This window comes from Eptesicus fuscus, chromosome 7 (genome assembly GCF_027574615.1).
Source record: "Eptesicus fuscus isolate TK198812 chromosome 7, DD_ASM_mEF_20220401, whole genome shotgun sequence".
Taxonomy (NCBI): domain Eukaryota; kingdom Metazoa; phylum Chordata; class Mammalia; order Chiroptera; family Vespertilionidae; genus Eptesicus; species Eptesicus fuscus.
Window position 1 is genome coordinate 85,956,448 of NC_072479.1, and position 12,156 is coordinate 85,968,603.

Sequence of the window (12,156 nt, forward strand, 5' to 3'; positions counted from 1 at the left end):
TCCAGTTGCTAGGTTCAGGTTAGTCCTACCACTCATTAGCATTCACCTCGAGCAATCTACTTAATCTCTGAACCTTAGTGTCTTCATCTGTAAAATGTGATTAATAGTGGCATACCAGTACCTAGTTCAATGATTTGTTGTAAACATTAAAATGTATCAAATAAATAAAGTACTTAGAACAGTGCCCAGCAGAGCCTAAAACCCCTTACAAATGACTAGGCTGCCTACTAGTCCCCACCAAAGCAAATCACTTTGCTTCAGATTTATTTATTTATTTATTTATTTTTTTAAATATATTTTATTGATTTTTTACAGAGAGGAAGAGAGAGGGATAGTTAGAAACATCGATCAGCTGCCTCTTGCACACCCCCTACTGGGGATGTGCCCGCAACCAAGGTACATGCCCTTGACCGGAATCGAACCTGGGACCCTTGAGTCCGCCGGCCGATGCTCTACCCACTGAGCCAAACCGGTTTCGGCACTTTGCTTCAGATTTAGAGATATAATAAAAGGCTCAGAAATCTTCCAGTCCACTGGTTATCAAACATTAGCAAGTATCGCCCTAACCGGTTTGGCTCAGTGGATAAAGCGTCAGCCTGCGGACTCAAGGGTCCCAGGTTCAATTCTGGTCAAGGGCATGTACCTTGGTTGCGGGCACATCCCCAGTGGCGGGTGGGCGGGAGGCAGCTGATTGATGTTTCTCTCTCATCAATGTTTCTAACTCTCTTTCCCTCTCCCTTTCTCTCTGTAAAAAAAAAATCAATAAAATATATTTTTTAGAAAACACAAACATTAGCAAGTATCAAAATGTGAATGTAAAGTACAGCTTAGGAAATATAGTCAATAATATTATAATGACTATATATGGTGTTGGGCAGGTACAAGACTTATGGGGGGAAGAATTATATAAATGTCTAACCACTGTGCTACACACCTGAGACGAATATATTGAATATCAACTGTAATTGAAAAATAAAAAAATATATTTTAAAGAATAAAAATAATCAAACCTTGAAAAAAAAAAAAAAAAGAAACACTGTAGCAAGTATCAGAGTCATGAGGGCTTCTCAAAACACAAATTGCTGGCCCACACCCCCAGGGTTTCTTAGAGTAGCTCTGGGGCCGAGCTGGAATTTGTATTTCAAACAAGTTCTCAGATGATGCTGATGCTGTTGTTCTGGAACCACACTTTGAGAACCATGCTCTTGTTCATACTCTCGTTTAATAGACATGGAAGCTGAGGCTCAGACTGGTTAAGTATATTAACCAAGTCACCCAGAGACTAGACTGAGACCCGAACAACACCAGCTCCCAGGCCAGTGCTCTTCTGATTCAGCTCAGTCAGTGGTACAAGTACCTCCCAGAAACAGTGTGGGGGCAGGGCCTGGGCAGATCTGTACCTTCATAGCTGTGTGCATGAGCTTTCCCACATTGGCATAGCAGCCGCTGGGGAGCTGATTTCCCGCCATCCACTTGAGAGCATCCTGGATGTTCTTGTCATCAATGAAGATGAATTCCTGAGCTTGGCCAAAGCATTTGGTGACAAAGGCTGTCAGCCTATTGGGTCAAGAGGGAAGCATGGCATGAAGGGGGATTTCTGGGTGAGGGTGCCATAGTTTCATAGTTTATTATGGTGTATGGTTCCAGAGGGAAGTTGAAGAAATATAATGCCCTAGAAGGCCTGGAAAAGGAAGGCATTTATAGGCATTAATGGGGACAAGAACTGGGGAGGCATAAAATCAGGGAGAAGACCATACAAGTGGCTGAAATAAACAGAATGAAAGAGGTAGAGGATAGAGTGCAAGAAGGAATGGCATTAAGGGGGCAGGTAGAGGAATAGTTCCATTCAGAAATTATGCTCTAGGGTACAGAATCCTATATAATAAAAGGCTAATAGGCCAATTGTCCCCTTCACCAGAGTTCAACTGGGAGTTCAACCAGGGGGCAGGGCTGGCCAGCCAACCATCCACGGGCCCTCCCCCCAGCCGGCCCTGCCCCTGATCAGCACCCCCCCACACCCTGATCGGGGGTGCCCAATCAGCCCCAATCAGGGCAGGCCAGCCAGACCCCTCCTGTGCATGAATTTGTGTACTGGGCATCTAGTGAATTGATAATTGGGACATATTACCATGTGTTTCCATTTCCATCCTTCTCCCCAAAGGCACTGTATGAGCCATTGCTGTGTTTGTACATTAGCTCCTTCTGGTACCCTGGGAAGCCAGATATAGTTTTAGATTACAGTGACAACTTCAAAAAACACCCCTCCCCCCCAATGGCTTCCAAGGATGTGGGACATTTCAGCGGCTGAACTTCCCTGTATCTTATCAAGCTATCATTGGCCCTAGACAAGGTGACCAAGAAGAAATATTAAACCAACTCACCTATCTCCAGGAAACCTACTGCCCGGGACCTGATTTCCTTGGTCAGCAGCCCTGACTTCTCCAGGTACTGCAAGACATAGATGATGGGAGCAAACAACACCATATTCTGCTCCCCGCAGCCACTTGGCATCTGCACCAGATTGTCCAGGTTCTGCAGGGCTGTGCCCATGATGTCTCCTGGGATCCAAAGGAGAGAGAAAGAAGGTGGTGGTAGAAGAAGGAACCCATAAGAGTTATTATCATTCAATTAACATTATTATCTATCATTTAGTGAGGATCTACTCGGTGATCTTGGAGATCACAGTAAGTCAAACATGTCTCTGCCTCAAAGAGCTCATAATCAGAGGAGCAAAAAATTACAATACATTGCAATTATAATTTATTGTAAACAATATAATATAGTAGTACAATATTGGGAATGTACAAGGTACTGTAGTATATGGAGAGGTACATAAGCCACCTGAGGGAGTTTTGGGCTTAAAAACAAACAAACAAACAAACAAACAAACATGTCACTGGAGATGTGAGTGATATAACAAGACTGTCAATACTTAGACTCAATCTCTAAGTTCTTCCACTATATATATGTATACCACCCTCCAAATCACCGTGTCCTTCCCAAATACACATAATCCTGATACTGCTTTCCAAGTTATATCTATTGACCACTCCATATACTTCATAAGCCAGGAAGCCTGAACTAAATGACTCATGAACATTTATCTGCATTTCAGCCATAGAGTCCAATTCAAATGCATAAATATGTACTGAATGTCAACTGTGTTGTAGGAAATGTACCAGGAACATAAATGAAAAAGACATGGCCCTTATCCTCAAGGAGTTCACAATGCACTGATTAAGATAGGCAATGAGCTGTAATTCAATTATAGCATTGTGAGTGCTATCCCAGAGATATGAATCAAATATAGTCAAAATGGACAAATCTTAACCTGGAAGGGATCTTGAAAGGGGCTAAGAGTAAAGAAAGAACCTATCACTTTAGGGGTTTCTATTATAAGCTATAAATTATGCTGGGAACTTTGTATTTCATCTACACCAATCCTGAGAGAGAGGTTATTATCACTGCCTTCCAGAGAGAAAAGAAGGATTGGAATTGTTCACTAACGTATTCAAGGTCACATGACTGTTAAATGGCACAACTGAGATCTTAACTCAGTTTGATATGATTTTCAAGATAATGCTTTTCTACTCACTCCCTCTCCTTGCCCAAAGGAGTGAAGTGTCCTGCCTATGTAAATATGGTTGAACCTTTCCCAAACTACACTCAGCTAGATCAAGTGCTCATTTTTTAAAAGGTTGCTGTAAACATTTTGTCTCCCCTCCACCCAATTGATAGATCACCTAAACCTAAATACATACGAAATTTCAAAGACCTTCAACTTCCTCCTGCCCACATTCTTTTCTGTTTTTAACTAGAGTCTACGTTTGTCCAATCTAGCTGTACCTGGCCATATTGCCCCCTATATAAAATAAGTTCTTCTTCCTTCGTCACTTCTAACCCACCACACCTTCCTTCAGGTGGGTCCACATGCCTCACCCCACTCAACACCTTGGCAGCCTCCTTTCTTTTTTGAGCCAAGAATCTCTAACTGCTTACCCAGAACAGTAACATAAGCCTTGGTTGAATCAAGAACAACATCCACAGGGAGTTCCAGGGAGATGGATTCTGCAGCCACGTCTCCTGTGAGAGACAACAAAAAGGTGAAACAATAGAAGGCAGAAGGTGGAAATCGTGGGGTTCTGAAGCCCAAACCAGAGGAAAACTTTTCCTAAGAGTTTTCTGGATCCAGGGCGTTCTGTTGGATGGAGACAGATTTTTTAAACCTATTCATAGTGAGCCTTGCTGAAAATATCTTCCAAAGAGAGACATAGTTGTGTTATACATTTTCTCTTCCTCCTCCTGCCTCCCAGCTAATTGGCCCCTTTGGGGATGACACCCCTGGATGCTGCTATACCTTTTTGTCCTGTATATTCATCTTTTTGCCTAAGAAAATCTCCGCTTACCTAAGGGAATCCTCACTACCAACCCCTCTCTGAGTTCACCCACCTTTGGGGCACAGCAATGAACTGTGTGTCTTCTCCACAAGGACTCCCTCAGGCTGCCATAAAAAGAAACATAGATGAGTAAATGCCATGAAGATGAATGTCAGGGCAGGCGGCACTGAAGGTATAGGCAGGGGAAGGGAAATGGGGAGAAGAGGTCCTTCCTGTGTCCCCCGGGCTTCTATCAGAGCTGAAGCTACTCTTTGTAGCTCAGGAGGACTCCACTTCAACACGGGATGGGCATCTCAGTAAAATTCTTTCTGGGCAAGGACAAGAGCTAAGGACACATTTAGGAAACTTCTAAGAAGCAGAATTCCATGGGGGTTCGTGATAGGATAAAAAAAAAAAAAGTAGCTAATGATAACTTTGGTGAATTTAATAAGAGAAACTAGCATTCACTGAGTGACTATGAAGTACCAGGCACTAATAAAGTGCATTAGGCTTTTTCATAGACCATTGGTGTGGGCTAAGCAAGTCATTAAAAGAAGAAAGGGACCAGGGAAGGAGAAAGGTGAGCTACCTGATTGGAGTTGGAATAAGGCTGCTGTGAGAGACTAACTGGTATGTTAGACACACACCGAACGTCCCTGGCTTGGTGGCTATCTGTACCTCTGAAGCTAGGCCTGCAGAAAACTCACCTTGACCAGAACTGGTTTGATGAGTGTGTCGCTCTGACCCTTTACTGGAACAAAACCTTTCTGGCCCCCACAGAGTTCATTGCTGTCCACAATCTTAGTACTGATAGTAAAGTTTACATGACCTGAGAAGAAAGAAGGATAAAGGAAAGCATTATACCTATTGCCAGAGGTACCAATGAGGTCTCATCCCCTCTAGACCAGTGCTCCTTAAACTTAATGGCATACAAATCACCTGGGGATCTTGTTATGCTACAATCTTGGATTTAGTAGATCTGGGGTAGCGGCCTGTATTCTACATTCCCAACAAGCTTCCAGGTGACAGCAATGATGCTGGTGCAGTGTGGTAGGCAGCCTCTAAGGGCCCCCAATGATCTGTGCATCCTCATATTTAAAAAATATATATTTTTTTATTGATTTCAGAGATGAAGGGAGAAGGAGAGAGATAGAAACATCACTGATGAGAGAGAGAGAGAGAGAGAGAGAGAGAGAGAGAGAGAGAGAGAGAGAGAGAGAGGATCATTGATCTGCTGCCTCCTGTACGCCCTCCTGGGGGATTGAGCCCACAACACCCAGGCATGTCATGTGCCCTTGGCCAAAATCGAACCTGGGACCCCTCATTCCACAAGCCGATACTCTATCCACTGAAACAAACCAGCTAGAGCTATGCATCCTCACATTTACACTGTTGTGCAATGACCTCTCATTACATGTGAGCTGGATTTAATGACTCACTTCTGATGCAGAAGACAGGGCAGAAATAATAAGATGTCATTTCTGAGATTCCATTTTTAAAAAGACTGCAGCTTCTGTTTTGGGTACATCCTTTCTCTTGAACACCTTGCTCTGGAGAAAACCAGCTGTCATGTCATGAGGCACCCAGTAGACAGATTCATGTGATGAGAAGCTGATGGAGACCACTAGCCAACAACTGAGGTGAGTACTGTACCCTTCAGTCTAGCAGCCTGTGAGGAACAGACTGTGGAATGAGCTTAGAAATAGATCACCTCCTAGTCAAGTCTTCAGATGAGAACACAGCCCTGACTGACAGCTTGACTGGCACTTCACAAGAGACCTTGAGCCAGAGGCACCTGGCTAAGCTGCACCCAGATTACTGACCCACAGAAACTATGTAATAATGCTTGTTCTTTTAAGCCACAAAATTGTAGGGTGATTTGTTGAGCAGCAATAAATAACTAGTATTAGTTATTGGAAGACTATACTTTGAGTTGCAAGGATTTAATCCATGAGCAAATGACATCTCCTAGAGTTAGTGTGAGATTAAATGACTTACCACATGTAGAGCAGTTAGGATAATGCCTGGTCCAGATTAACAACATGACCATATAGCCCTTGTCCTGGCATACATTTTTTTTTTGTAGCCTAAATATTAAAAAGTTACCCCTTTCACACTCAAAATAACCCAGTTTGGATAATTCTTTAAGTTATCTATCAAAGGATACTTGCTTATTTATTTATAACAGAGACATAGAAAGGAGGAAAAAAGAGGCTAGGGAAATGAAAAAAAAAAAAGAAAGAAAGAAAGAGGAAACAAAGCAAATGCAGTGGAGGAAAGGATGGAGTTCTCATTCTTCTCTTACCTAGCTTGATAGCTGTGATATTCCAGTGATAGGTTTTTGCTTCATCAGCACAGAGACAGCTGGAGGCATGAGAATCTGCCCATGATTCCACCTGGTACTCCTCTGATTTAGCCAGGTTTGTCTGAACCTGAAGAGGATGTTTAAGAGATAAAGGGTACAAGTAAAGGAGACAGAACACAGAGGCTTAGGAAAACATGGGGGCTGAGACACCGACATCGCATCTCTTTCCCAGGGAAAACTGGTATGCTTCCAATTTAGGGAAAACTTACAGCGGGGGCTGTGGTTCCCAGTCTGGCACCTGTTTCCTGTACCCCCCATTCTTACCGTGATGCAGTCCTTTAGATAATTGAAGATGGTGGCAGTAAGACGAAAGGATTCCCCACGAACTACTGCGTAAGGGAGAGTCAGATCTACAAAGAATGGCTTGAATGCAGTTAGTCCAACAGTGGGTGAAAGACCAAAGCCACTGGCCTGGGAGGTACAAAAAGTCATGGCCTTCCACTTGGTGATGGTATCAGGAACAGTGAGGTGGAGAGCCTCCTTCCCCGAGTTACTGTGAGAAAACAAGAACCCAGATGAGGCAGACAGTAAATGAGAGAGAGCATTTGAGAATTAAGTTACAAAGTCAGCTGAGAAGTGAATTTTCTGATGTTGTATCTGGGTGGAAAAGCAAAGAGGCAACTGAATTGGGGGACCACGTGAATCTCAGAGTGTGAATCTTCAGGTGAATGAAGATGTACAAATATGGGAGAAGCGGGATGCCTGAGTATGTTCAGGTTCAGACAAACCTGGCTCAATCAGAGGAGTACCAGGTGGAATCATGGGCAGATTCTCATGCCTCCAGCTGTCTCTGTGCTGATGAAGCAAAAACCTATCACTGGAATATCACAGCTATCAAGCTGGGTAAGAGAAGAATGAGAACTCCATCCTTTCCTCCACTGCATTTGCTTTGTTTCCTCTTTCTTTCTTTCTTTTTTTTTTTTAATGTGTGGGTGGACACGTCTGTGTGCAAATGTATCTGAAAGAGAGGCCACTGCCCTCTTGAGTCCATGAAGGCACATGTTCTTATGGCTTGTCGAAATGAGCAGATAAGCAGTGAGCAAGAACTAAACTAATGCCAATATGTCCCTTTAAGATTTTGTGGATCTGAAGTGAGAATGCACTATCCGTACTTAGTGTAAATGTGAAGATGCGTGAATTTGTTGTGATTGTATATAATTGTATAAGAATTCAGGAAAGAAATACATTCCCGTATTCCCATTCAATTTTCTTAGCTTTAGAGTTAGATTCGTAAAAATTATTTTATCTTGAGTTTTCTGCTGAGTCCACACTGTATTTTCTTGCTGTACCATGGAGGCATCACTTACCCAATAGGAAGCAGATCCCAGAGCCACGTCTCTGGGAAGTACTGGCGAACCTGAGAATCCTCTGATGGAATTGATGGAGATGAGGGCCCAAAAGCCAGTGGAATAGCACCATCACTTTCTAAGGAGCCTAAGAATAGGGGAATGTTAGAAGACTTCTGTTGAGAGGTAAATTTATGTGAAGGGACTACCAGTCACAAGTCCATTGACGGACAAGGACATTTGGCCAGGGAATGAATAGATAAGGCCTTCAGATTTCAAAAGCCCTCCCCAGACAGAGATATCCTTGGGAAACTGCCTACATCTATGACTCACAGCCATTATTCTGAGGCTAGAGGCTCAGGACAAGCACCAGAGGCAAAGAAGGAGCGTTCAGAGCTCCACGATTCCGAACATCTCAGTGACGGGCACAAGTCACAGAGATAGCTTACTTCCACCCATTACTCTGCTGTATTCTGGAGAGTGGTGACTGCAATCCACTGGCTTCTTGACTTTGGCGTTGGACAGTATTTTCAGTCCCATGTTCTGATAGGTGTCAAAGAGAGGAGAGAATAAAGTGTTAAGTCCTCTCCCTTAATACAAGGGCTACTGCCTAGGAATTGTACCCTCAAAGGGTTCAACCAAGACATTTGTGTCCTATTAGTGGTGATACTGGTGATTTTTACCCAATACTTAGCCAAGATTGGTTCACTTCTGTTCCAGCCTAGCGTGAAAGGCTTTCAAGTAAACTTACTTCATTGTTAAATATGTTTAATGGTTCTTTCAAATATTAGTCAAAGATATTATTATTTGATTTAGACTCTGAACTTTCAGAGACCAGGGACCATATTAGCTCAATCAATTCAACAAAAATACATTGAGCGTGATGAAGGATCAGGCATTAGAGAGAATGCAAATATGAACAAGACATGGATCCTATCAGAGGCCTCCTGGTCAGACTTGGGCCATAGCATCCCAACTTCTGTTCATAACATAGGTGCAATATTTTTTTATATATAATAATGAACAGACACTGCTGGTCTACCTTTCCTCATTTTCCTTCTTGACTGATCCATGAAAATCAATCTTTGGGGACCACCAATCGAGAAAACTAGGTGTTCAGCCTCTCATGGTGGTTCTCTTCCAATGAAACAACTTCTTCAAGCATAAGAACTAAGAGAGACTGCCTTATATATCAGAAGGTTTTTTCAAGATGTTATCCCTATCAGTGCACACATGATTCTCTCTGCTTTTTAAGATACAGACTTTCAGCCCGGCTCTTGTGGCTCGGTGGTTGAGGGTCAACCCATGAACCAAGAGGTTGCGGGTTTGATTCCCAGTCAGGCAGGGCACATGTCCAGGTTGTGAGCTTAATCCCCAGTAAGAGGTGTGCAGGAGGCAGCTGATCAATGATTCTCTATCATCATTGATGTTTCTATCCTTCTCTCCCTCTCCCTTCCTCTCTCTGAAATCAATTAAAAAAAAACAACATTTTTTAAAATATGGACTTTCCTTCCCCCCTCCCACTACCATTGTTTTATAAAAACAAAATAGGTAAAAATAAATAAATAAATAAGTAAGACCATCTACCTGAAAAAACCTGAAAAGGTCCATGCCACTAGAGAACCAATATCTCTGCATAATTGAACGCTCTTCAGGCACCGGGACAATGAGGGGTTGAGGAAGGTCCCTTGGGTCAGACACTGGACACTCGTCATATTCAGCCACCTGATAGGGGTAGTAACCATACCAGAATGGGAACATCCCATAGACCTGAAATAAAAGGGGAAAAAGAAATAAAGTATTGACACAGTGAAATCAGTTGAGAAACTTCTCTCGGATTTTGGTGCCACAGCTCCCATATTATTTATCTTCATCACTCCAGAATTCTTCCTATATTTATTTCATCATAACCTCTTCCTTTACTTTTTAAATTTTAACCTCTATCTCACCTTTCTTCATAATCTGTCACACTTATCTTCTATTTCATCATCTTCCTTTCTTTTTTATTTATTTTAGAAAGAGAGGAAGAGAGAAATAGAATCATCAATGAGAGAGAAACATCCATTGGCTACCTCCTGCATGCCCCCTACTGGGGATTGACTGATTCCACAAACTGGGCATGTGCCCTGACTGGGAATCGAACCCACAACCTCCTAGTTCATGGGTCGACGCTCAACCACTTAGCCATAACAGCTGGGCTCATCTTCTTTCTTTATCTCTATTTCCACATTAACCATGCTTTTCTTTTCCCATCATTTCCACCTTTATTTTCATACCCGCTTTTCTACCACCTTATGGTGGTGCACTATTTTCCTAAGATTTTCCTTCCCACTCCCTGAAATCTACCCTCTATTCTAACATAGCCGGATTATCTTCTCTGTTAACTCTCTCTTCCCACCTTAGTAGCCGACTACTCACAGAGTGGTTACTCAGTTCTCTCTCTGGCCTGAGTAGTGAGACACTCTCATCCACAGCCCGGACGGCACACAGGGACCCAGGAGCTGCCTGCAGCTGTAGGTCCACATCTGATCCTGGAAGCTGCTGGGAAGGTGAGAAGCCAAGGGAAACCTGAAGAAGGACAAATATAACTTGGGCATCAGGTAGGCCTGGAGAGGACAATACAAAAATGTCATTTGGATCATCCGCTTTAACTATGGTATCCAGCCCGCTCTTTGACTTTAATACTGCTTTTCCCCTTTGTAAAGTCTAGCCCTTGAGAACCAGTGTCTTACGATAGAGTTGAGAAAAGTGAGCAGCACAGCAGAATGATATAGATGTTTAAAAGATAAGAAAGCATCTGGAATAGCTATATTTGGAATAGCTATATATGTGTGATTCCCGACATGACTTTTTAAGTAGAAGCACAAGAGAAATAATTTCAATGGAAGATATTAAAGGTATAAATACAATATGACATCTTATCTACTTATTTCCCAGCCCTGCCTTATCTCAACCCTAGCATACACAAGACCTCTCTCTATTCCCAGATTCTTTTCTTCACCCTCCTCAACTGCCATTTTACCTTATTGTCGAAACACATCTCTACTGAGAACCGAATTTTGTCAGCTATAACACCTCCACTGGGAAAAATGGCATAGATCACCAGAGAAGCATCAGGGGCAAGCCTGGAATTGATGGCCAGTGAGAGAGAGAAAGAGCCTTTCAGTCCTGGAAGAGAAGAGGACATACACAGGGATGAGAGTGTACTCACTTACCCACGACATCCGACCACATGTTTGCATTTCCCATTGGGCCAGCAGCACGCCCAATGGTGCAAGTAACTTCTCATTTTCCTATTCTTCTATGGTTATTGTTACTGTTCTGTTCTCATTGCTTCTATGGATAAGAACTGTTTCCTGGAGAAACCAAGATGGCGGCATAGGTTAAACACCTAACCTGCAGCCGGGCACAACAATTTCAAAAATACAACTAGAGATCAGAACGGACATCGTCCAGAACCACAGGAGAGCTGGCGGACTGAAATGCCCACAGCTGGGGGGAAGGAGAAGGCCACGGGGACAGTCGGGGAAGCCGTAAAAGCCTGAGGTATGGAGAAACGGGCGGAGACACGAGCACACGCGCCTGCGGGGAGGATGGAACCGGAGAGGAGGGGGCGGCTGATGACCTGGCCGGAGTTCACTGGCAGGAAGGAGATAAAGGCTCCGGAGTGCGCTGAGCACCGGCTCCGATTGCACTGAACCCCATTCCGGGCGAAACCCTGGGAAACTCACTCACTTTCGCAACTCCGCCGCCCCCACAGGCTGCCCGGCCCGGGACGCTGGGGACGCCGCCGCAGCGGCGGCGCCCGGAGCCCGGCGGCCTCCCAGCACCCGTCCCCGCCGCGCAGCCCCCCGCGCACCTGGTGCCGCGGACCGCGTGCCCCGCACACCAGACGGAGGCCCGGGCGCCCTCTCCGTGCACCTCCCGGCGGCGCTAGACTTCAGTAGAGTTGACTTAATTCAAGGGATTAAGAAGTATAAATTGGGGGGACGCCGCGGCGGCGACGTCCGGAACACGGCGATGGCGGTGCCTGGAGCTCGGCGGCCGCCCAGCGCCCGTCCCAGCCACGCGGCCCTCACGCGCCTGGTTCCGCGGGACGCGCGTACCGCGCACCGGACGGAGGCCCGGG

At 44.4% G+C, this 12,156-nt stretch overlaps 1 protein-coding gene across 2 annotated transcripts in view; it reads right to left on the reverse strand.

Annotated features, from left to right (window-relative positions):
* The window catches only part of A2ML1 (alpha-2-macroglobulin like 1), a 41,446-nt gene that overhangs the window by 9,924 nt on the left and 19,366 nt on the right, over positions 1–12,156 (reverse strand). For both annotated transcript variants that reach the window (XM_028143899.2, XM_028143898.2), the window contains exons 14-26: positions 11,050–11,195; positions 10,446–10,595; positions 9,615–9,797; positions 8,477–8,570; positions 8,049–8,175; positions 7,006–7,234; positions 6,682–6,808; positions 5,084–5,205; positions 4,450–4,501; positions 4,000–4,083; positions 2,382–2,558; positions 2,129–2,210; positions 1,401–1,557 (exon numbers count right to left, since the gene is read on the reverse strand). In XM_028143899.2, coding sequence (XP_027999700.2) covers positions 1,401–1,557; positions 2,129–2,210; positions 2,382–2,558; positions 4,000–4,083; positions 4,450–4,501; positions 5,084–5,205; positions 6,682–6,808; positions 7,006–7,234; positions 8,049–8,175; positions 8,477–8,570; positions 9,615–9,797; positions 10,446–10,595; positions 11,050–11,195 — 1,730 coding nt within the window. The remainder of the gene's footprint in view (positions 1–1,400; positions 1,558–2,128; positions 2,211–2,381; positions 2,559–3,999; positions 4,084–4,449; positions 4,502–5,083; positions 5,206–6,681; positions 6,809–7,005; positions 7,235–8,048; positions 8,176–8,476; positions 8,571–9,614; positions 9,798–10,445; positions 10,596–11,049; positions 11,196–12,156) is intronic.